This window comes from Peromyscus californicus, unplaced genomic scaffold (assembly GCF_007827085.1).
Source record: "Peromyscus californicus insignis strain IS unplaced genomic scaffold, ASM782708v3 Scaffold_19__1_contigs__length_69161282, whole genome shotgun sequence".
Taxonomy (NCBI): domain Eukaryota; kingdom Metazoa; phylum Chordata; class Mammalia; order Rodentia; family Cricetidae; genus Peromyscus; species Peromyscus californicus.
In genome coordinates, this window is record NW_026294491.1 from 61,708,669 (window position 1) to 61,733,974 (window position 25,306).

Here is a 25,306-nt window from a genome sequence, read left to right on the forward strand (position 1 = left end):
GGCCAAGAAACCCCAGCTGTTGAATAGGCATTACTCTGAGTGCCAGGTACGGAAGGAAGTCTTGGTAGCTGTGGGCCGTGGAGTCTGAGCCCCAGCTCTTCTCACTAACGGGAGGGCCTTAGGTTCGCTGGCTGAGTCCATCTTCACGGAGCTTACGTCGCAGGTGTCTTAAAGCTGGGAGTGAGTGCCTGAACAGCTCACAACACAGTAGTTACCAACCTTGCCCGGATGCACGCTCCATCCCAGCTCTAGGGCAGTCAGAGGTGTGTGCGCGCCTACCGGCTCTGCCTTGAAGGTGGCCCTCCTGTTCCTCCCTGCCCGGGAGAGCAGGGCTTAAGCAAGGCCTCGTTAGGAGACTGAATGTCCAGGTACTACTGGGAAGACCAGAGGGAGCAAACGGGGTCAATTAGGGAGCAAGGTCCAAGAACAGGCGAGGGCACAATTCGGCAGGAGGGGTGACGGCAACCACTCTACACACAGGGACAGCAAAGCCTTGGGGCAGAGAGGGAGGGAAGGAGGGCAGCCAGGTGCCCAGGGCACAGTGCCCAGGAGGCACCAGGGAGTAGAGTGGGAAGGGCCCTGGGAAGCATGGGCAGCTGCTCTATGAGGGTCAGCTGGGGGACAGGGTCAGACACCATGCCAGACCCTACCCCATGCCACCTTTAACCCAATGGTCCTCAACCTGTGGGTCGTGACTCCTTTGACAAACCTCTATCTCCAAAAAATCCAGAACTAAGATTCCTAACCGTAGTAAATTTACAGTTATGAAGTAGCAACGAAAATAATTTTATGATTGGGGAGGGGGCGTCACCAGAACATGAGGAACTGTATTAAAGGGTTGCAGCATTAGGAAGGATGAGAACCACTGCTTTAACCCAAACCAACCCTGGGCACTGCTGGCACCAGCTCCTCCCAGTACCTGGCAGGTTAAGCCTCCAATGAGGGTGGCAGCTTCATCACCTTCCCAGCCCTCAGGACTGGGGGAGACAGGCAGAAAAGAGCAACCAGGGGACACTCTGGAGGCTGAAGAGGACCCAGGAACCAGAACCAAAAGGCCAAAAAGTGTTTCCTCTGGTAACCTTGGGGAGGAGGGCTGGGCGGAGCGCGAGTTGTCCTCAGGAGTGGATGGAGATGGGGCACTGCTATGGCTGCAGTTTTCCTTCCCCGTGGGGTCAGGTGAGGTGCCCTCTCCGCAGGCTCTGGAGTGGCCCCAGGTCTGGCCCCTTGTGCCACACCACATTGAGTTCACCCTGGAAGTTCTGAAACCCACGACCTGACCAAGGACCCAGCAGAAGAGAAGGCTTGGTGGAGGGAGAGGCAGGTGTGGCTGCCACGCTTCGCCAAGTCCTTCCTGAGGCTGCGTCCATCCTGGTGAAGAGGGTACAGGCGAGTCGGAGACCCCTGACGCTGGAGGAGTCGATTTATGTGCCTCGTGTTCTTCAGCTGCAAGGTCGGGGGTCTCAGTTTGGGGATGCTGGGTTGGACCCAGAGCTCACGACGGGGGCTGTGTGGAAAGAGAGCTGCCTTCTGTACCCCCTCCTCCTCTTCCCTTTGGGGGTGGGGTCTCCCACCCCCAGATCAGTCCACTTCTTGCTGTTGCTCAAGGGCAGGAAGAGGGCACAGCCAAGGTAGGAGACCTGACGCTGGACAGCACCAGCCTTGCTGGAGGCCTGTCCCGTGCTCTTTAGCTCTGGAGTCAGGGGTCTTGACTCGAGGACACTATGTTGGGCTCACAGCTCATCAGGGGGGCTGTGTGGGAGGGGGGATGCCTTCTGCACCCCCTCCTCCTCCTCGGGGCTGGCATCCCCCTCCAGGCTCGCTAGCTCCTTCCTCTGCTTGCTGCTGCCACCCCCGGAGCCCTTGACCCTGCCACGCTTCTTCTTGGATTTCTTCCCGCCCAGGGAGGCGATGTCCCCCTTCTTGCCAGACCAGCGCTCTGCCAGGCAACCTGAGGGAAGATGCAGAGAGGCTTTAGAAGCAGCTCGCTAGTGGGTGCGGGGAGGAGCCCCTCGTCCATCTCCACATCACTCCCTTGTGGCCACCAGACTCAGTTCTCCCGCTCTGGGCCACCACCTCACCTTATCTCAAGCTCCCTGAGGGCAAGATGCCCTCTACTCCCCACCCTTTGCCACCCACCTCCTGAGGGTGGGCAGACGATGAAGACACTGCCCGCCCCTCCTGCCCTCACTCACTGGTGTCCTTGCCCTTGAGCACGTGGTTGGCGCAGAGGAACTCAGTCAGGTCTTCCTCCTGGTGGTTCCTGTACCAGTCCTCAATCACCTCTTCAAACTCTTCCACCAGTACGTCACACTGTGAAGGACAGCACCGGGAACTGGCAAAGACCAGGCACCCGGCTCTCTCCCAGGGCACCTGGCCACACCATGACCCACAGAGATAGGCGGGCAGGTATGACTCGCCTGGGGAAACTGAGGCAAAAGTAAAAAGGTGCCAGAAATGGTGGCGCATGCCTTTACCCTGGTATTCAAGGCACAGGCAGGTGGATCTCTGTGAGTCTGAGTCCAGCCTGTTCTACAGAGTGAGTTCCAGGTAAGCCAGGGCTATACAGGGTGAACCCATCTCCAATGGATGGGTAGGTGGATGGGTGGACGGATGGATGAATGGATGGACAGATGGATGGACAGACAGACAGATAGAGGAATGGCTCTTGGTAGCCTTCCTCAGTCCAGCCCTACCCACCCCACTGAGTGTAATAGGCTGAAAGGCTCTAACCTGCTTCTTGAGGTCGGCTACCTCGGCAGAGGTCTCGTTCCACAGTTCATAGGGGATGTCCATCACCACCTTGACACCCTTGTGGACTAGGTTGTGCAGTGTCTCAAAGGTCTCCGACATACCCTGGAAGAGGCAACCAGACACGGGATGCAGCACCGTCTCTACCTCCTACCTTCCTCTCGCAGGTGTCTGAGAAGCTGCATCAAAGACGTGCATCTGTCCAGGACTTCGTACCCTTGGCCCTGACCTCTCTCCCTCTTTCAGGCTAGCCTTCTACCACCCCTGATTACATACACCCTGACCTGGCCCTCACCGATGTTATGTTCAAAGCTATCTGCTCTTGCTCTCTGGTCTGTGAATTTAGATTTCTCTCCCAGGAAGTAAGATGCCCTTGGCTCCATCCCTTCAATGTGGCTGGACACTCTTATGCAAACAAAATGGTTTAATTCTGTGGAAAAAAAGACTTCAAACATTTCCTGATCATCATTCTTTATCCTGCAAGTATCAAATAAATATTTTTTGGTTGTATTATGTTACAATGTTTGATTTTTTTTTTAATTGCAGTTTGAGGCTGGGAGTGGCAGTTCATACTTTTAATCCCAGAATTAGAGACAGAGATAGAGGCAGGTAGATCTCTGTGGGTTCAAAGCCAGCCTGGTCTATACAGTAAGTTCTAGGCCGGACAGGGCTATATAGTGAGACCCTGTCTCAAAATTAAAAAACAAAAATAAAAATAAGCCAGGTGTGGTGGCATACACTTTAATCCCAGCACTTAGGAGACAGAAGCCAAGTGAATCTCTGAGAGATTGAGGCTAGCCTGGTCTACATAGTGAATTCCAGGTCAGCTGGAGCTACATAATAGAGAGACTCTTCCTTACAATAAACAAACAGAGATAAATGACTAAAAACTGAGTTTCACAGAAACCTGACCTGAGTTTCATAAAAAGCATTCAGTAAAATCATGGACAGGATTCCAAAGTTCTTCAATGGCTCTACACAAACTCCTGCCATGCTGGATACATATGTACATAAAGCAGAGGTATAGCACTTATGACACAGAATCAAAGTATAAGTCAACTCTGAAAACCCTGAAGATGCTGTGTCCTACAGCATCAAACGTTCAGCCAATGCTGAGTTCTGTTTCCAATCTTTGTGCATGTTGTGTGTTTGTGGGTGTGCACGTGGACAGAGGGCAGCCCTGGGTGCTGGCCTTCCCCTTCAACTCTGGGACAGGCTCTCTCATTTGCCACCGCACACTCCAAATCGGCTGGACTATGAGCTGCTGGGGATTTTCCTGTGCCCACCTCCCTTTGTGCTGCAGAACACTGGAGTAACAGGCCCGTCCTACTGCATCTGGCTTTATGGGGTACTGGGGATCCAAACTCAGTCCTTACACCTCACTCAGCCATCTCCCTAGCCTAACAACTGTCTGATGTCTACACTTATTTGATGTCCCTATATACCCAGGGTGACATAAAAATTTACTGGATAATAAGGGGTTGTAAGTGTTTCTTCTTACATTTTTGTTTTGTTTTTGAGACATGGGTTCTCTGTGTATCAGCCCTAGCTGTCCTGGAACTCGCTCTGTACACCAGGCTGGCCTCGAACTCAGATCTGAACTCAGATGTGCCTCCTGGGTGCTGAGATTAAAGGTGTGCACCACCACGCCTGGCTTTTTAAAACTGTTTTTTTTTTTTTTTTATCAGATTCATTAATTTTATTGTCTGTGTGTTTTGTCTTCATCATGTGCATGCGTGGTGCCCACAAAAATCATGAACCACCACAGCACAGATGGATGTGAGCCACGCCTAGTGTCCACAGAAGTCATGAGCCACCACAGCACAGATGGATGTGAGCCACGCCTAGTGTCCACAGAAGTCATGAGCCACCACAGCACAGATGGCTGTGAGCCATGCCTGGTGTCCACAGAAGTCATGAGCCACCACAGCACAGATGGATGTGAGCCAACACATGGGTGCTGAGAATCAAACCTGGTCCCTGTACCAGAGCAGTAAGTGCTCTTAACTGCTGAGCAAGTGTTTTAGTGTAAGGAGCCCGCCCCGTGCCCAGGCCCATCACAACTCCATGTCCTTCCTCACTTGTGTCTTTAGGTGTAGGAAGAGCACAGCTGAGGCCCGAGGCATCTGTGCTGGGAACAAACTGGACTGGCTTCCATCGAGTGCCTGTCCCCAGAGAACTCACTTCCCCTTCCTGGAAATAATTCACACACACATACAGGGGCTGGGTATAGCTCAGTGATATGAGCATTGGCCTGGCTCATCTAAAGCACTGGCTTAAAGCTCCGTACCATGAAAAACGAACCAAACATCCAATCCATCCTGCCTTGCTTCCTATGTAAGCAACAGTGTACCACAGGATTTTTGCCTGAGACAGAATCTCATCATGTGGCCCTATCTGGTCTGGAACTTGCTGTGTAGACTGGGCTGGATTAGAACTCAGAGAGCCACCTGCCTCTGCTTCTTGAGTGTGGGGGTCACCAGTGTGCACCCCTCATCCAGCTTCACCTTTTGCTCTGCACTGCAGCCTGGACACCCTAGCTCTGCTGGCTAACGGAAGGTTTCTAATGCTCGGCTGCCAACTTTTTGGTCTCTGTCACCTGTGTAGCCAAGGCTGGTTTCAAAGTTCAGGTCTTCTTGCCTCCTAAATTCTGGGACAAATAGTATGTGGCACAGCACTTGGGCAGGAGAAAATAATTTGAAACACTTTTATGAAAGAAATTACGGATCAACAAACTAAATCCATGTAAGTTTTAAAGACAAACCTAAGATTTCAGCTTGAATTCCTGAGGGGTCTCAGAGGCTATGCCTGACATCCTCAGACAGAAGGAAACTTAGGAGGAAAATGTGGGTGGCAGGCACAGAAGACACAAGACCCATAGGAACCTACCAGCTCCTTCTCCAGGCCTGAGCAGGTGGATCTGTGTTGCTCACAGGACAAACTGGCAATCATTGATTTTTTTTTTAATTGTTTAAGACAGGATTTCAGGTAGCACAGGCCAGCCTCAAACTGACTATGTAACGAGGCTAGCCTTGGACTCCTGACTCCTGATCCTCCTGCCTCCATTTGGGAGGTGAGTGCTGGGATTACAGTGCATCATGCCTGTCTTCTTCTTCTTCTTCTTCTTCTTCTTCTTCTTCTTCTTCTTCTTCTTCTTCTTCTTTTTTTTTTGGGTGGATACTTTGTTGTGCTGTTTTTCTCTTCATGTTTGAGATTTTTCCATAGTAAAAATAAAATGAAAATTTTACTGACATGGTGGTGGACACCTAAAATCCCATTTGGGAAGTAGAGTCGGGAAGATCAGGAGTTCAAGATGCCTGTTTTCTAACATCTCCCTGGCACACTGCTGTGAGAATCTTGCTGAGTCCTAGTGCTTTTGATACCCACGTGAGCTGCTAGCACGCGGCGTTTCTGCCTGTTCCTGACGTGGAGGTGGAACCTGGGGCAAGCCCCGGCCATCATAAACACACCGCAGACCACTGCAGTCTGTGCTCATCGAGGAGGGCAAACAGCTGCTACTCAAGAATGGGGGAGGAAAGGAAGGGGAGTCCGCAGGCGTGCCCCACCAGTCACACACACACGCCAGCAGACACACTCACGAGGGCCCAGCCCCAGAGGGAATGAGGCACGCACGCACACACACACACACACACACACACACACACACACACACACACACACACACACACGCCAGCAGACACACTCACGAGGGCCCAGCCCCAGAGGGAATGAGGCACACACACACACACACCAGCAGACACACTCATGAGGGCCGGAGAGAATGAGGCACACACACACAGCCAACCTTGGCAAACCGGTTGCTGCCGGTCCTCTCCTTGTGCAGACTGTAGTCCAGAAGCCTCTTGCAAATGGTCTCAGTGACTTCAATTAACCGTAAGTCCCTGCCGAGACAGCAGCACAGAGGAGCTGAGTTCTCCTCCCAACCCCTTGGAGTAGGTCTGTCCCTCCAGCCCTGCTGCCCGACCAACGCCTGCACGTCTCCCCAACGGGAAGGCAGGGCTGGAAGGAAGACAGGCCACCTGGCCTGGGGGCTCTGAAATGCTGGGACACAGACCAGAGAGACAAGGTTTTAAGAGATCTACGGGAAGGACCTGTGTGTGTGTGGGGGGGAATCTGTAGAGCCTGGATCAAAGCCAGCGCCCTGCACAGATCAGGCAGAAGCTCTACCACTGAGTCTCACCCCAAACCAATCTATTTGTTTTTACTTAAAAAGAATCTACGGGAGGCTGGAGAGATGGCTCAGAGGTTAAAAGCACTGACTGCTCTTCCAGAGGTCCTGAGTTCAATTCCCAGCAACCACATGGTGGCTCACAACCATCTGTAATGAGATCTGGCGCCCTCTTCTGGTGTGCAAGCATACATGCAAACAGAACACTGTATATATTATAAATAAATCTTTGGGGTTGGGGATTTAGCTCAGTGGTAGAGTGCTTGCCTAGCAAGCGCAATGCCCTGGGTTCAGTCCTCAGCTCTGGAAAGAAAAAAAAAAGAATCTGTGTGTGTGTGTGTGTGTACACATATGCCACGTCTGTGCAGGTGCTGACGGAGACCAGGAGAAGGCACTGGATCTCTGGCGAGCTGCCTGACATGTGTACTGAGAACTGAACTCGATCCTCTAGAAGAGCAGCAAGTATTCTTAACTGCTGCATCGTCCTTCCACCTTCCACTTTTTAAAAAATCCTTGGTCCTGGGAGTCAAATCCAGGACATCACACATGGGAGGCAGGTGCTCTGCACCTTAAACCTCCTTCCTGCAAACAAAACATGTCGGTCTTTTTTAAAAAATAGTACTTTTAATTTGTCACTATTAGTGAAGATATCATTTATTTACTTTTTGGGTTTTTTTTTGTTTGGTTTTTCAAGACAGGGTTTCTCTGTGTAGCTTTGGAGCCTATCCTGGAACTCACTCTGTAGCCCAGGCTGGCCTGGAACTCACAGAGATCCACCTGGCTCTGCCTCCCAAGTGCTGGGATTAAAGGTGTGTGGCATCACCGCCCTGCCTTAGTGAAGATATCATGAACAGGTCTTTCTTAGTGCTCCCTGGAAACAACTTATTAGCCATCTTTTTAAATATATGTGTATGCCGGGCAGTGGTGGCACATGCCTTTAATCCCAACACTTGGGAGGCAGAGGCAGGCGGATCTATGTGAGTTCGAGGCCAGCCTGGGCTACAGAGTGAGTTCCAGGAAAGGCACAAAGCTACACAGAGAAACCCTGTCTCGAAAAATAAAAACAAACAAATAAATATATGTGTGTGGTATATGTGTGTACATGTTCATGTGTGTGCATGTATGTATAAGTACACATGAATGCATACACACATGTGGAGGCCAGAGGTTAACATCAGGTATCTTCCTTGATCACTTTCCATTTTTTGAGACAGGTCTCTCTGAATCTGCAGCTCACCCTCTGGACTAGACTTAGGTATGGAGCAATCGCAGGATCCCTCCTGGCCAGCCCTCTGGTCACTGGGATCAGAAGTGAGCACTGCTCCGCCTGCCTGGAGGTGCTGGGGACCAAAGTCAAACCCTCACACAATAAGCACTTTCCCAACAGCCATCCCCCAACTCCTATTAACCATTGCTTTCTTTCTTCTTGTTTTTTGGAGACAGGGTCTCACTGTGTAGCCCTGGCTGGCCTGGAACTTGTCATGCAGACCAGGCAGGTGTTGAACTCAGAAATTCGCCTGCCTCTGCTGGATGCTGGGATTAAAGGGATGCACCACTGCACCCAGAAAACCATTTCTTTCAAGTCATCTGTCTGCACCTCTTGGATCCCGACCTCATCATCTCCTTTGGGATCTGGCAGACCTGTCTATGCTGAGCACGGCAAAGCTCACCTACGTGGCTGTTGCATTTTTTTTTAGTAAAACCAACATGAAACAGACAAAGCAAACAATGACCAGTATCTAGACAACAATATGAGCCCCAATCACGGTGAAATGACCATTATATTCATAAATCACCGTGTGCTGTTTGAGCTCACCGAGAGGCTAACTCTGGAAGCAGGCTTGTCCCACCTACTGCACCCCCGGGCCCACCCCACCCCCCGCCCCCTTCAGCATGCTTTTCTCCAAGTGTGCTCAAGGCATCCTGTTTGGGGAGGGCTGGTCCCCCAACTCTGTGGCAGAGAGGAGAAAACAATAAATGGGCAATGCTCAGAGTCTCATCTCCCGAGTGATTCTGGATTCTGTGCCCTTGAACACTGAGGACAAACTATTTCCAACAGATGCCATCATATCACTGCTTATCCCCTGGCCAAAAAAAAAAAAAAAAACCCACAGTGGGAAGAGAAGCAGGGGGGTCAGCCATGACTGGCTTGTGCGTGGACAGAAAGTCGCTCAACTGGGAACCCCAGCTGACCGTCTCAACTGCCCTGGCTTCCAGTGGATGTTGGTGAGAGGTTGATCTGACTGTATCTCTGTCGTTTGCTGGGAAGCCTTGTTTGAGGGACACTAGTCTGTAGGGACTTCTGATGGAGAACACCAACTGGCTGCTTTACAGGGCTTCCCCAGTCAGTTTCTTCTAGAAGCTTTGACACCTGATTTAATGCTGTTGGTCCATCCTTCCTCTCTCCCTCCCTCCCTTCCTATCTATACATCTATCTGCTACTTATTCTTTTATTTTGGCTTGCTGTATACTTAATAAGTCACTCATTCAAAACTGAAAATACACGCTTTTGATCCTAACACTTGGGAGGCAGAGGCAGGAGGATCCCTATGAGTTCTCAGCCAGCCTAGTCTACAGAGGGAGTTCCAGGAAAATTGGGGCTGTTACACAGAAAAACCCTGTCTCATTTAAAAAAAGGAAGTCTTGCCACATAATTAATGGTTTGTAATCAAGGTAAGTCCCCCAGGCGTTCTCAGAGGCTAACCCTCATCTAGATGATCCCGCAGACATGCCCAGAAGCCCATCCCAGGGGGTCCAGATTCTGTCAAGCTGGTAATTAACACTAACCATCATGCCCAAGTAGGGCATAAACCTAAATTTGTCACCGTCCTGCCTCGGCCTCCCAGCTGCTGGGATGACCAGTCTGAGATTCCATGCCCAGCACGTATCTTGTTTGTCTGGGCTTCTGTTCTGTCCCTGTGTAGCTCTGGGCAGCCTTGAACTCTCAGGGTACACCAAGGAGGCCTCAAATCTGCAGTAGTCTCTTCCACCTCCCAAGAGCAAGGTCTCTGGGTATGACCACTGTGCCTAGACGTGCATCATGCTGACGGCAAAGCATGTCTTTTTTTTTTTTAAGTTAAAAAATTTGTTTTATAATTAAGGTGTTGTCGACAGGCAGTGGTGGCACATGCCTTTAATCCAGCACTCGGGAGGCAGAACCAGGAGGATCTCTGTGAGTTTGAGGCCAGCCTGGTCTACAAAGCAAGATCCAGAACAGCCAGGGCTGTTACACAGAGACACCCTGTCTCAAAAAACCAAAAACCAAACCAAAACCAAACCCGAAAACAATAATTTAAGTGGTGTGTGTGTGTGTGTGTGTGTGTGTGTGTGTGTGTGTGTGTGTGTGACACATATATGGGCATGCCTACAGTGTCCAGAAGAGGGCATCAACATCCCCCGGAGGGGGAGTTACAGGTGATGGGTGAGTCACTTGACATGGGAGCTGGGAACTGAACTTGGGTCCTCTGAAAGAGCAGCAAGTGCTCTTAAAGCCGTGGTTTTCAACCTGTGAGTCTGGACCCTGGGGAGCTGAACATCCCTTCCACGGGGGTCACGTATCTGATACCCTGCATATCAGATATTTACATTATATAATGTATTTTTTATAATATATTACTGTTATTATAACAGTGGCGAAATTACAGTTATGAATAGCAACAAAGATAATTTTATGGTTGGGGTCATCACAGCATGAAGAACTGTGTTAAAGGGTCGCAGTGTCAGGAAGGTTGAGAACCACTTTTAAGGGCTAAGCCTCCTTCAGCACCCTCACTGTGTTTTTTTAAAAATTACATTTTATTTGTGTGTGTGTGTGTGTGTGTGTGTGTGTGTGTGTGTGTGTGTGTGCAAATATAAGGTTTGGTGGCAAGTGTCTTTACCTGCTGAACCATCTTGTTGGCCCTTATATCACTTTAATTTTTTTTTTCTTGTTTTCATTTTTTTGTTTTTTGAGACAGGGTTTCTCTGTGTAGCCCTGGCTGTCCTGGAACTCACTATGTAGCCCAGGCTGGCCTCGAACTCTCAGAGATCCACCTGCCTCTGCCTCCTGAGTGCTGGGATTAAGGGTGTGCATGCACCATCACCACAGGGCTTCTTTAGTTTCTTTTAATTTTTATTTTATGTGAATGGGTTATGTGTTTTGCCTATATGTCTGTCTGTGTACCATGTGCATGCAGTGCCCAAACAGGCCAGAGGAGACACTGGATCCCCTGGAACTGGAGTTCCAGATGGCTGTGCGCTGCTATGTGGTGCTAGGAATTGAACCCTGGACCTCTGAAAGAGCAATGTGTGCTTTTAACTGCTGAGCCATCTCTCCAGCCACCTCATGTCATTTTGAAAACATGATCTTAACTGACATAAGCTGTTTTTGTTTTTTATATTTTTATCTGGCAAAATAAAAGTCTGACACAAAATAAAAGTAATCCAGCTGACACAACCTTTAATCCCAGCACTCAGGAGGCAGAGGCAGGTGGATCTCTCTGAGTTTGAGGCCAACCTGTTCTACAGAGTGAGTTCCAGGATAGCCAGGGCTACAAAGAGAAACCCTGCCCCCCAAAATAATTAATTTAAAAAAAAAAACCCTCTGGTAACCAGGCTGGTCTGAACTCAGAGAGTGCCCTGCCTCTGCTCCCAAGCGCCAGGATTAATGCCACACACCATCACTGCCCAGCAATGTTTTTTATAAATTACACTGGTTGTGAGATCTATGGCTTCAGGGATTCACCAGGAATTTGCCAGGTCTCCCATGAGCAGTCTCCTTCTCTAGATGAGGCATTTGAGGCACAGAGAAAGGATTTATGAGGGTGACCTAACCTTTAGTGGTAGAAGCAGTGGGCAAATTTGAGTCTATTATTGTGACCAAAGTCTCTGTTGTGGGTTTGCCTGCATGGAAGGAAAACAGCAGCCACAACTCATCCCTCACTCAGCTCCCCAACCCCACCACACAAAACCCAAAACAAACGTAGGCCAGCCACCAAGTCCCTGTTCACTTACGACTTGGTGTACTTGACTCCGGAGGCCTTCCGGTCCAGAATGCCATAGCCTGTGTCGATCACTTCCTTGGTCTTCCCGGTTTCTTCAAAAGCTGATTTCAGCTCCACTGCGACATACTTGCACACTGGAGAAGGTAAACATGGAGCAGCCTGCTGAGTGCACAGAACTTCTCCTGGGAGGCCAGCATGCAACCAAACAAACCCAGAGGGGTGCCCTTCCTAGCCTGGGCCAAACCAATATTCAGTTTGGAAATTAGTTCCAGGCCACAAATAGAGCTCATTAATGCACATTCATTTCCGGCCTTTATCTATATAACTCAACTCCCATCACTTTACCCCCGCCCCCCCAAAAAAGCACAATGGCTAATATCTCTAATCTGAACTATTTGGGAACCTGAGGCAGGATGATTGTAAATTTGAGACCAGCCTGGGCAACACAAGAAACAAGGAAAAAAAAATCTCAAAACATAGCCAGGCATGGTGGCACACATCTTTAATCCCAGCACTCAGGAAACAGAGGCAGGAGGATCTCTGTGAGTTCAAGACCAGCCTTCTGTATCTAACAAATTCCAGGACCACCAGAGCTCCACGGTGAGACCTATGTCTCATTAAGTAAACAATCGGTGAGGCTGCAGAGATGGCTCCATGGTTAAGAGCACTGACTGCTCCTGCAGAGGACCAGGGTTCCGTTCCCAGCACCCACATGGCAGCTCACCACCGTGCTACTCTAGTTCCGGGGAACCAACGCCCTTTTCTGGCCTCTGCAGACATTACATGAGTAAGGTGCACATACATACATACATATATATACATACATATACACATACATACTTGTAGATAAGTACACACACACAAAATAAATCTTCAAAAATAAAATAAAAATAAAAGTGCTGGAGAGGTGGCCAGGAGGCAAAGGGGTCACTACCAAACCTAGTGAGCTAAGTTCCGTTCCCAGGACCCACAGACTCACATACGCTGTCCTCTGAGCTCCATAGGCACACTGTCCTCTAAGCTCCATAGGCAACACTGTGGTATCTGGCCCTGGTCACCCCTCCAGCCGCCCAACAAATAAATAAATGTAAACAAAGTTTTAAAATAAAATATTCATGCACATTACACTGACAGAGGATGAAAAATTTCATTCTTCTCCTCACATTCAACACTGTTAATGATTTACCCTGCAATATCTATATTTAATAATCCATCTCAACAATTATACATCATCATGTACTGCCTGTGAACAGGAACTCTATAGCCAGAAAGAAATCACAGTACTCGGGAAATTAGTGGGACTCTTCTTGATTTCAGGTATTCCCCCACCAGCTCTCTTGGCTGTCAAGTTACTCTGTTCCAGAGAGGCCTGTTTGTGTGCATGTATTTCCTCTTCCTCCCCTGCTCAAGCAGGTATTAAGCAACTGCTGTGTGCTGAGCACTGGGGACAGGGACATGGAAAACATGGTCCCACCTTTCTCTGCTCACTGTCAAAGAGCAAAGGGTGATAAAAATTAACCAGGAGGCCACCAGCCTCAGCGTCAGCACCGACAGTGTGTGATGCACTCTCGGCCCTGGGAAAGGGGTTAACGCTCTCTAGAGGCTTCTTTGACCCAGTCTCCTGACGCACCATTAAGTGTCCACCCCAAGAAAGTTCTGAACTTGTCCCATGTGTGCCTGCCTTCACTGGGCCTCGGTGAGATGGTCATGATCCCTGGAAGACCTAGCTCAGACATACAGATCTTCAAGGGTAAGCATCGTCACTGGACTTCTGTGTTGTCCTGGTCTGGTGCCCTGTACATGTTGAATGCTTGATAATTATTGCTGATGGAGTTCACATGGGATCGTCTGAATGGAATTTCATCTGCAGGCTACACACACACACACACACACACACACACACACACACACAGAGAGAAGATAATGACGACACTACCCTGAAGGCTTGTTTGATGTAATTTTATGTAACAAGTCCATTAATTGATGCTTGGAGAACTTGGAACACAAACGTCCCAATTATAAGCTGGTGATTTCAGAGTCTCCAGTGTACCAAGGTTCTCACCTCCCTGCTTCCCCACCCTGAACCATCTGGCTCCCTCCCCACCCCTGTTCTGTACTCCCTGCAAACTCATCATTCATTGTTCTGGCTCCTCTGCCCCATTCTCCCCACGGCCTCAGCATGGGGTATTCCAGAAGGGAGAAAAAAAAAACAACCAAGGTTTTGAATATCCCTTCTCTTATTCCCATCAAGTTACACCTGCTTTCCCACTCTTCCAGAAGTCACTTCTTCAAGACCACCCCATGGGGAGGAGCCCTCTCAGAGCCAGACTTGGGAGACTCATGGCACAGACCCCAGACCCTCATGGACAGCCGCCTACTTTTTCTGGGCAGGTTCTCCTTCCTCTGTGCTGAGGCCTGTTCCACTCAGACTACTAAGCCCGAAGGCAGGCTCTGTGAGCCAGATAACAGTCAGCGGTTAACAGCAAAGGTGCAATAATAATAAACATAAATAAATATAGTATTAAGAGGAGCCTAAGGGTCAACGTTTGCCAAACCACTCCATGACTGAACAATCCTTTGTAAAATTAATATTCACTGATTACAAAATCAGTTTGGGCTTGATGGTCTCTAAGACCCTTGCCAACTCTATGCTTCTGGGTCTATGAAGCTCTCCTAAGGAAAAGATATGAGCTTGTGAATAAAAATAAAAATAAAGGAAATAAAACCCCAGGACTAGAGGAAAAGAGATGGAAAGCATCCTGGTACAGGCAGGACTCTTTTTTGTTTTGATTTGATTTTGTTTTGTTCCAAGACAGGGCTTCTCTGTGTTGCCCCGTCTTTCCTGGAACTCACTCTGTAGACCAGGCTGGCCTTGAACTCACAGAGCTCTATCTGCCTCTGTTTCCTGAGTGCTGGGATTAAAGGTATGTGCCACTACGGCCTGGCCAGGTAAGACCCTTTACCAGGTACCCTTCCAGTGAGGTCTGAAGAGTCTAGAGAGTCAGTCTACTTAAGAAAGAAAATTCCACAAGGCAGTGGTGGTGCATGCCTTTAATCCCAGCACTCGGAAGGCAGAGGCAAGAGGATCTCTCTGAGTCTGAGGCCAGCCTGGTCTACAGAGAGAACTTCGGGACAGCCTTGGCTACACAGAGAAACCGTATTTCCAAAAACAAAAAACAACAACAAAAATCTCCTGTGTATTCATTGACTCACTTAAAAAAACAAAACAAAAAAAATCCTGTATTTATAGTGTATGTGTATGTATGCATGTGTGGGTAAGCACATGGAGGCCAGAGGTGCTTTATGATACTGCTCTTCACCTTATTTTTCTTCAGGTTTCTCACTTGAACCTGGAGCATGACGATTTGGCTACACTGGCTGGTTAGCAAATCTCTAGGGTCCTCCTGGGTATGTCTCCCAGCTCTGGGATTACAGGCACACGAACACTGCAGCATCTGGCTTTTTATATTTGTCTGAATTCAGGTTCTCAGACATGTGCAGCAATCATGTTGCCCACTGAGCCATATCTCCTGCCCCCATTCTCACTTTTAACTGCTCAAATGGAAGGATTTGATCTGCACCAGGCCAGATGTTCCCAGTGCTTAGGGAACATCTGGCCTGGTGCAGATCTGGCTTGGTGCAGCTTTGAATGAACATCAAATGGATTTCCAGAATACTTTGGGGAAAGCTTCGAACTAGGATGAAGAAGGGGGGCGGGGGATGACTGTAAAGGCCCAAGAAGAAGCCAGAAAAACGAAGAGCAGGACAAAGGGAGGTCTGAAATCCTCAACAGCTGAGCCCCTGCCTCCACTCCTGGTCCTCTCAATTTAAAATCTTCCTCCTTCACCTAAATCTCGCCTGGGCTCTATGCTTCCCCGAAGTGACCTCTTGATCCTCTGAGCCTCCTCTCCCCACACCCATGTAATCGTATGTATTCCAAGAAGTTTTTTGTTCGTTTGCCAATAAATATCTGCAACCAAGTCCTTGCCCTCAAGAAGCAAAAAACCATACACACATTAGGTTGGAGTGAAGGCACAACGGAGAATGTTTCGCGTTCCTTTTCTGAGTCATATGGACCTTTTCAGTTCCTCAAACTCGCCCTTTGGCTTCTTGGCCTGCAGGGCCCCTTCATTTGCCTCTGCTTCTGTGGTTTTCGCGGAGTGGGTTTTCTGCACTTTCCTTTTCCTGGCCAACTCTTAATCTCGCAGCAGGCTTAAGCCTTCCCTCCACCCCCACCTCCAGGCTAGATAAGCAGCTGCGCCTCGGCCGGCCTGAAAGCCCAGACACCTAGTTTATCCGAGAGGCCCGGCACCTAGCAGTGCCGAGCACACGGCAGGGTCGGGAGACCCCGAGCCCAGGACCCTTGCCCACAGGCCCCGCCCCATCCCGCCCCTCGGCCGGGGTACGCCCCGCGGCCCCGCCCCCTCACCTTCGCATTTGCTGGGCAATCGCACCCAGTCCGTCTCCTCCGCCCGGGCGCGGCTCGGGCCCAGCAGGAGCAGCAACGACAGCAGCAGCAGGGGAAGCAGGAGGCAGCGGGGCGCGAGCTCGGACATCGACTCCATGGCCCAGCCGGACCCCGAGCGGAGCGGACCCGGCGGCGCTTCCTCCAGCAGCGCGCGCGGAGCAGCTTCCCCCGGCCGCTTCCGGGACTGCCCACGTGCCTCCGTGTAACCACGGCAACAGCGAGCCCCGGCCCGCCCCCTCTCGCGCGGCCTCGGGCGGCCTTCGAAACGGACCGAGGCCCCCGCGGGCGACGCAGCCAATGGGTTCGCTGGGCGTTTGCTTTTTTAGCGAATGGGAAAAAAACGATCTTTTTTTCCACCTGGGCCAATCAGAGAGCGGATGGTGGCCGCGGCGACCAATAGCGACCTCTCCGCCGTCTAACGGAGGTTTGGAGAGGCTGGAGCATCTTGGTCCTCCGGAGTGCATGGACCGGGTTTAGCCACTCTAAGCCTGGATAACGTCGAGCGGTCTATCTTTCATAGTTTTTGTTTGGGGTTATTTGTTTTTCGAGACAGGGTTTCTCAGTGTAGCCTTGGCTGTCCTGGAACTCACTCTGTAGTCCAGGCTGGCCCCAAATTCAGAGATCCACCTGCCTCTGGCCTGTGCTTCCACACCGGGCATCATGCCTTTCTCTTTTAAGGTGTAAGAAAGTTTTTATTTTATGTTGAGGAACGACTGAAATCTGTTGCTTCTTTCCACCATGTAGGTCCTGGGCATCAAACTCTGGCCCTCAGGCTTGACGGCCACCTCTTACCCGCTAAGGCGATTTGTCAACCCTCTTCATGGTTTTCTTTGCAACCCTTCAGTAGACACCTGCTTTTAAACTTTATTATTGCATCCACCCACTCTAATACATGCTTAGGGACTCACAACAGCCCTGATGCCCATTAACCTTGCGTTAGTGACTTCTCTGACCAGAAAGCTATTTAATGAGTTACCTGCCTCCTACATCTCTGTGTATCTTGCCTATTGGGAAGCTCAAATCAATTCATGAATTAATGGTTTGGTTTGGTTTGGTGTTTTGAGACAGAATTTCTTCTCTAGTCCTGGAACTCACTCTGTAGACCATGCTGGCCTTGAACTTAGAGATCCGCCCTAACTTTGATCTGCCTTTTCTGACTGCTACCTTTTGTCTCTGTCTCCCGTACCTTCCCTTCCCCTTCCGTTTGAAACATGTAAATCTTGTGAGAGTTTCCTAAGGGTGCAAAACCTGTGCGTAACTTGGTGGTGGTGGTGGTGGGGACTCCTAACTGAGAATTTGCATTTGGTATTGTCTCTTTGGGGAGCTTAGATTTATCTAAGGTGTTGGTTTACGGAAATTGACTTAAGTCTATCAAAGGCTGATTCCCCTGTAGCTGGAAGGGCTAAAGAATCATCCTTAAAGTGCCTCTCTGTCTTCTTTCTACCCCAGATACAATAGCCTCTGCCTCCCTGAAATTAAGGCTTGCACCACTACCATATAGGATTAAAGAGTCAAGGAAAGAACACTCTGCCCCACACTTGACCCCAAGCCTAGGGCCAAGAAAAAGAATCCCACCAATCCCTGAGCTTGCCCCAAGACCAGGCCACTCTAGAAAGCTTTGCCCCTCCCCCTCCCAAGAAGCCCTGCCTCCTGCTCAGTTCCCTGCTGCTTCTCAATCAAGCAGAGGCAGCCACCCCTCCTACTTTTTGCCTCCCAGTCTCTTGTGTGAGGTTTGTTGTGCAGTGTGACTCTGGTATTCCTTAGGTTCCCTAGCTCCCGGTTGCTCAGAGCTGTAACACACCGGGGAAACCTTACCCCACAGGAGCAGAGCTGTAACACTTCCACTGGGGAAGCCTTTCCCCTCAGAGCTGTAACATTTACACACCCCCTGGCATAAGGAGGGATTAAAAATGAATGAACAAACTAGGGTGTAGCTCAGTGGTAGAGCCCTTACCTAGCACACACAAATCCCTGGTGTTCCATCTCCAGGCTGGCATAAACGTGGAGCTGGGTGGTGATGCAAGCCTGTAATCTCAGCATTCAGGAGGCAGAAGGAGAGGATTAGAAGTTCAAGGCCATCCTTGGCTGCACAGTCAGGTGCAGCCTGAGCTGCAGGAGACCCTGTCTCCAAAATAAAAACCCCTTGAAATGTATAGAGCAGATGGAAAACATTCCAGCATTTTTAGCGTGCTGATCTCAGTCTCTTTATTTCTTTGTATTCTGAGCTCCTAGAAGGCAGGAACCTGGCATTGAACATTTACATTTCCTTTCTGCCTCTGTGACATCAGGGTTCCCGGCTCTAGCTCTTTGTTAAACAAAGAGAATTCCCTGACTGAACATGGATCTTAGCTGCAGAGTGGTTGCCTTGTGTGCATGAGATTCTGGACTCAATCTGGCACCAAACACAAAAGTGAGCAATGTCAGTTAGGTGTGATGTACCAGCACTTTGATTCCAAGTCTTGGAAGCTGAAGGCAAAAAGACCAGAGGGCGGCCTTGGTTCTGGAAGGATTCTCTGGGTTCTTGGCATTGCTTTAAACTGACTCTGAGCTCAGCTTCTCCGGGAAGCTGTCCGCAAACACAGCTTCGCCCATAAAGCCCTGTTTTCTCCTCAAGTCTAGGTATGTTTGCTGTGCTTATGAAGCTCTCCAAGCCCAGCAGGCCTTCTGCTGGTGAAGTGTCCTGTTTAAAGCCCTTGTGTCTGTAAGCCCCTCCAGGAGAGAGTGGCTAGCCCCGCCTCCAGACTTCTCTGGCTGTGTTACAGCTCTGAGAGGAGCGCTGCAGGGGCCAGGGGGCGGGGCTGCCTGCTAGCAGCCTCAAGGAGTCAAGCCTGACCCCCAGGTCTCCAGGGGCAGGGCTTGCAACAGGCATCTTCGAGCAGCAGGAAAGCCAGACCTGCCACCCAAATTGGCATGAATAGCCAACACAGTCCCTGCTGTACAGGGGAAAAAAAAAAAAAAGCCCAGGACGAGGGCACAAATCCCACCGATCCCTGAGTTTGCCCCAAGATCAGGCCACGTAATCCCTCCAATCCAAGGCCACCCTGGAAAGCCCCCACCCCAGAAACCCTATATAAAGCCTGCCTCCTGCTCAGTTCTTTGATGTTTCTCCCCCAAGTAGAGGCAGCCACCCTCTTGTGTCTCTGCCAATAAATCTCTTGTATGAGGTTTGTTGTGTTGTGTGACTTTGTGATATTCCTTGGTGTAAATGGAAGTTTCTGTCCCACCAGCAACTCCCAAATACCCATCAGCCACTTCTCAAATTACCACTTAGAGGCTTATATTAATTATAAATGTTTGGCCAATGGCTCAGGCTTGTTACTAGCTAGTTCTTACACTTAAATTAACCCATAATTCTTATCTATGCTTTGACATATGTTTCGTGGCTTGTTACCTCATTTTTCTATATGTCTTGCTTCCTCAGTGGCTGGCTGGCATCTGCTCAACTCTGCCTTTCTTCATCTCCATCTTCAGTTTGATTGTACAGCCTAACCTTATTCTGCCTCACCATTGACCAAACAGCTTTATTATCAACCAATGAGAGCAACACATATTCACAGCGTACAGAAGGACATCCCACAGCACCCTGGCTTCTGACTGTCAGGATGACCTTCCCTTCAGAACTGTAACACTCACAGTGTTGCTATCAGGGCACTTTGGCTAGATGGGGCTATGGCACGTGGAACTTCACAATACACAGCATTGGAACAGCCTCTAGGGTGTCTCTACTTTCTCAAGCCTCTGTTAGACTTGGGGAGGCTCAAAAGCTGGCCATTGTCCTTGACTCACAAGACTCGGAAGCCCTCCTGGAGACTATTCAGCCACAGTGGTGACTTAAGGGATGGAGCAGGACAAGGTTGAGAGTGAAGGAACTCAGCTTGCGGACCAAGGGCTGCTGAGGGATCATTTACAGAGGTAAACAATTAGCTTCGGTTTGAAGTCCCACTGATAGCTGGGAAGGGACAATGTTTAAAGAAATTGAGACTACAGCTGGACCCCTCCTGAACTTGGCCATGGGGGAAAATCAATTCCTAAGGAGGCAGGGACAGCCTCATCTCTAGAGATGTCACCCTGCTCCCCAAAGGATCCGTAGAAAGAGGCAGGAGATGGGCTGGGGAGATGGTTCAGTGATTAACATGCTCACTACATAAGCATGATGACGAGAATTGAGACCCTCAGAACCCATGTAAATGTTGCAGAGGAATGGTATCGTACTGGGAATTACAGTGTTCTGTGGAGACAGGATCCTCAGAGCCCAATGAAGCTAGACTAGTCTTCATCTGTGAGCTCTAGATTTAGTTGAGAATTCAGGGGCTGCTGATTTGGCTCAGCAGTTAAGAGTACTTGTTACTCTTGCAAAGGCCCTGAGTTCAATTCCCCAGCACTACATGGCAGCCCATAATTATCTTTAGCATCCCAGTGGTGGCGTACACCGTTAATCCCAACACTCGGGAGGCAGAGCCAGGCAGATCTCTGAGTTCGAGGCCAGCCTGGTCTACAAAGCAAGTTCCAGGACAGGCTCCAAAGATACACAAAGAAACCCTGTCTCAAAGAAAAAAGAGAGAATTCAGAGTTCAACTGAGAGACTCTGCCTCAATATATACAGTGGACATAGAGTCTCAGGGCTGGGTATGATTGTCAGGACACGCCTTTAATCCCAACACTCAGGAGGCACAGACAGGTGGATCTCTGTGAGTTTGAGGACAACCAGGGCTGTGTAGTGAGACTCAGTGTCTTTTTTTTTTTTTTTTTTAATGTGAATTGGTGATTTGCCTGAATCTATATCTGTGTGCAGGTCCCGGATCCCCTGGAGCTGGAGTTACAGTTGTGAACTGCCATGTGGGTTCTGGGAATTGAACCTGGGTCCTCTGGAAGAGCAGCCAGTGCTCTTAACCTTTCAGGCATCTCTCCAGCTCCAAGACTCTGTCTTGAAGAAGCAGAAGTGGAAGAAGATGCAGAAGAAGAAGGAGGAGGAGGGAGAGAGGAGGAGGAGGGAGGGAGGAGAAAGGAAGGGAGGAAGATGAGGGGAGGAGGAGGGAGAAGAGAGGGGGAGGAGGGAGGAGGAGGGAGAGAGGAGGAGGAATGGGGGAGGGAGAGAAAGAAAGAAAGAAAGAAAGAGAGAGAGAGAGAAGGAAGGAAGGAAAGGAAAGAAAGACAGACAGACAGACTCAAGGGATGGAGAGATGGGCTTCCAGAAGCCTGTGTTGAGTACCCACACCCATATTAGGTGGCTCACAACCATCTATAACTCCAGCTCCACCTCTAGTCTCCATGGGCTCCTACACACACACACACACACACACACACACACACACACACACACACACACACACACACACACAGGATTGAAAACAAATCCTTCTCCACTGTGGGAACCTCATCCTCGGCCCATGTGAGGGCTCTCTTTGGGGAACAAGGGAAGATCAACGGAAACCAAACCTCTTTAGTACCTGGCTCCCGGCGGATGCTGAGTTACTACCTGTCAAATGAATAATGACCTTTAATTAGTAGCGCGGAGGTTTGCAATTACCGTCTTTTGCTGCTAGCATTGGATGTGATCCTGATGCCCGGGAATCCTGGCTCTGCACCCTTCCTTCAAGTCTGCACAAGACCAGCAGATGAGCACTGCCTCCTTGGCTCCCGGACTCCGCCTTGCCCTCTCAGAGAAGCTGTGCCAGGGTAAGGGAGCGGAGAGGACCCTTGTCCAGTGAGTGACTGACAGCACAGTAGATTGTGTCCCCACAACCCCTCCCCAGTCCCCAGGCCCACCAGGCAGTTTCCAGGTTCCCACTCTTCCTCCAGAGAGCCCTCCCAGATCTCTGCTTCCTCTTTATCTGGCACACCATCTCCCCCAGGCACACAGATGAAAAGCTTTGCAATGTGTTTGTCATCTAAGCTCTTCTGTATTGTGCCTGATTACACACACCGGGGCACATGCTCACCTTCCTACCCTGCTGATGGGAGAGACACAGTCCTTTTCCTCCCAGAACCTCAGGCTGTGAGGGAGGCAGAGCCCAGTCCCAGAAAGCCCCATTTACAGGAAGAGGCCGACCACATACAGGAAAAAAAAAGTTCCACAACTTGAGTAAGGAAACAAAGTGGGCAGTCCTGAGCTGCAGGCCCAGCCGGCCTCCTCGAAGCTAGGGTTTGTGTCCCCGCTGCAGGCGGCAGGAGTGTCCAGCGTCGCCATCTTGACGTGGCTCAGCAAAGAACCTCAGAGGGTTGGATAAGACCAAAGCTTGTGTCTCTCATTACGATGTCCAAATTCGGTGGGTGGGACGTAGGGACCCGCGTGGGGGTGGCGGCAGTGGGTGCTGGCCAGCCAGCACACAGAGGCGGCTGCAGGTCAGAAGCACGTCGGACAGAAGCAGCTTGAAGAGAAGCAGTCGCAGCGCACTCAGCCGCAGGAACTGACCCAGTGTCCCTGCAGAAGAAAGAGTGGAGGAGTCCCCAGGAGCCCAGACTGCCCAAGGGACAAGGAGGGAGGGCCGTTCTCCATCTGTCTCCTCCTCCAGGGAAATTCCTTCCCGGTGTCTGACCTTAGTCTCTACTGGTGATAACATGTGCCTCCTACTAATCCCTGATTTTACTTTATTTGGCGAGGGAGGCAGGCATTCAGGAAGGAGCGTCTAATGTAAAGAGTAAATCGCTCAGGATAGCTGGGCAAGAAACAGGTGTTGTGATTACTAGCCCAGTGCCCTCCTCACCACCTCAGGGAGTTCAATAATGCACAGGCTCTCATCCTGAGCCCACCAGCCACCCCCTACCCAAGGAGTCATCAGGCCCCACATGTTGGCGCTCGTCTGTGCTGCTCCACAGGGTCCAGGAATTAGGATGGTATCTGAAAACCCCACCGTATCCCAGGGAAGCCCAGGCTAGCCCTTAGCAAAGCAATCCATCCCTTAACTAGAAACTCCTCAGTCAGCCAACTGCAACCTCAGGAGACCCAAGGTCAAATTAGAGCTGAATGCCACCTGCCAGGTACCAGGACTCAGACACTTGTTCCCAACCGCCGTCCTACCCCACCACCTGACTCACCCCTAAGAGGTTCGTGAGAGCAGGTCCTGGCTGTGGAAGCTTCTCCTGTGAGCCAAGAAGAAGGAAGTGAGTACCATGGGATGGGTGGGCACCTCACAGTCCAGGCCTATGCCTGGCCCTAGGCAACTTGCAGGGCATAGGGACATAAGCGGAAACTCTGTGCCCACTTGTTGGCAAGTCCTGAGAAGCCATCACTGCTCCCCTCCCTGCCTGACAGTTCTGTCCCCTAAGAGGCACCTCAGTCCCTTCCCACAGGGAGCCCATTCTCTTACAGCTCTTGCTGGAAGGCAGGGCATTTTTTCAGGAAGCTACCCTCTTTGGGAGGTAATAAAACTGAGGTGACCCAAATGACTCCATCATGACAGTGCTGGTAACACAAACACAGGACCTGAGTTCCATCCCCATGTTAAAAAAGAAAGAAAAACAGAAACAGGGCACGGTGGCCCATATTTATAGGCCAGCGCTGGGGAGGTGGGGACAGGCAGACTCTTGGGGCTCACCGACTAGCCAGCCTAGTCTGCTTGGCTTAGGAGGTGGTTTAGTTGGTAAATGCTTTCTTGAGTTGGAACCCAGCACCCTCATTAAAAAGCCCGGCAGTGGTGGTGCATACCTTCAATCCCAGCACTAGGGAGGCAGAGGCAGGGGGATCTCTGTGAGTTTGAGGCCAGCCTGGTCTATAAAGTGAGTTCCAGGACAGCCAGAGCTGTTACACAGAGAAACCCTGTTTTAAAAATCAAACAAACCAAAACTAAACAAGAAAGTGAGTATTGCTTTCTCAGAAGACCAGGGTTCGGTTCCCAGTCTCCTTGTTTGTCAGGAGGCTGGTAAGTGCCTGTAACTCCAGCTCCTGGGGGGTGGGGACATGGGGGAGGGTGGGGAGGGTGGGGAAGGGGGGAGGGGTGGATGGTGATGATGATCCAATGTGTCTAGTCGAGTCAAGCACCTGGACTCACACACCTCACACACACACACACACACACACACACACACACACACACACACACACACTTCAAAATAATAATCTTTCCAAAATTTAAAATGAAGCAGCACTTAGGACAGTGCTTGGCATAGAATAAACTTGGTAAAAAGTGATGAGTTTATTTTTATTTATTTATTTATTTTAAAAACACGGTTTCTCAGCCGGGCGGTGGTGGCGCACGCCTTTAATCCCAGCACTCGGGAGGCAGAGCCAGGCGGATCTCTGTGAGTTCGAGGCCAGCCTGGACTACCAAGTGAGTTCCAGGAAAGGCGCAAAGCTGCACAGAGAAACCCTGTCTCGAAAAACCAAAAAAAAAAAAAAAAAAAAAAAAACACGGTTTCTCTGTGTAGCCCTGGCTTTCCTGGAACTCACTCTGTAGACCTGGCTAGCCTTGAACTCAATCTATAGACCAGGCTGGCCTCGATCTCACAAAGATCTGCCAGCCTCTACCACCCAAGTGCTTGGATTAAAGGGGTGCACCATCATTGCCCAGTGATAGGGGATTATTCTTTAATTATTGTTTGGTCTTACAGGATTTGTTTGTGTGTATATGAACTATTTATATAGATTATATATAAAACATATGATATATGCACTTATGAATAATCCATTAAAAGTTATTAATATCTCTTAGCAATCACATATCAGAGCCTGGATTTGCTTTTGTTTTGTTTTGTTTTTTGGGGGGAGGGGAGTTGTTTTTTGTTTGTTTGTTTTGTTTTTGTTTTTTTGTTTCTTGTTTTTTCGAGACAGGGTTTCTCCGTGTAGTTTTGGTGCCTGTCCTGGAATTTGCTCTGTAGACCAGGCTAACCTCGAACTCACAAAGATCCGCCTGCCTCTGCCTCCCGAGTAAAAGTGTGCGCCACCACCGCCCGGCTTATTTTGGTTTTGAAACAGAGCTCCAT

General features: G+C 49.9%; 2 protein-coding genes across 2 annotated transcripts in view; both read right to left on the bottom strand.

The window, feature by feature from the left end:
* Positions 1–770: 770 nt before the first annotated feature.
* Cnpy3 (canopy FGF signaling regulator 3) lies at positions 771–16,612 on the bottom strand. The gene is made up of 6 exons (XM_052745502.1): positions 16,349–16,612; positions 11,930–12,053; positions 6,554–6,650; positions 2,731–2,853; positions 2,193–2,310; positions 771–1,948 (listed from the first exon to the last, which is right to left on the bottom strand). Exons 1-6 carry the CDS (start codon positions 16,482–16,484, stop codon positions 1,731–1,733), a joined length of 816 nt encoding a protein of 271 aa, XP_052601462.1. The 5' UTR covers positions 16,485–16,612; the 3' UTR covers positions 771–1,730.
* A 5,671-nt stretch (positions 16,613–22,283) lies between these two features.
* Ptcra (pre T cell antigen receptor alpha) overlaps positions 22,284–25,306 on the bottom strand; it is a 10,392-nt gene continuing 7,369 nt past the window's right edge. Inside the window, exons 3-4 of the mRNA XM_052743985.1 lie at positions 23,423–23,467; positions 22,284–22,808 (exon numbers count right to left, since the gene is read on the bottom strand). Coding sequence (XP_052599945.1) covers positions 22,636–22,808; positions 23,423–23,467 — 218 coding nt within the window. The 3' untranslated portion in view covers positions 22,284–22,635. The remainder of the gene's footprint in view (positions 22,809–23,422; positions 23,468–25,306) is intronic.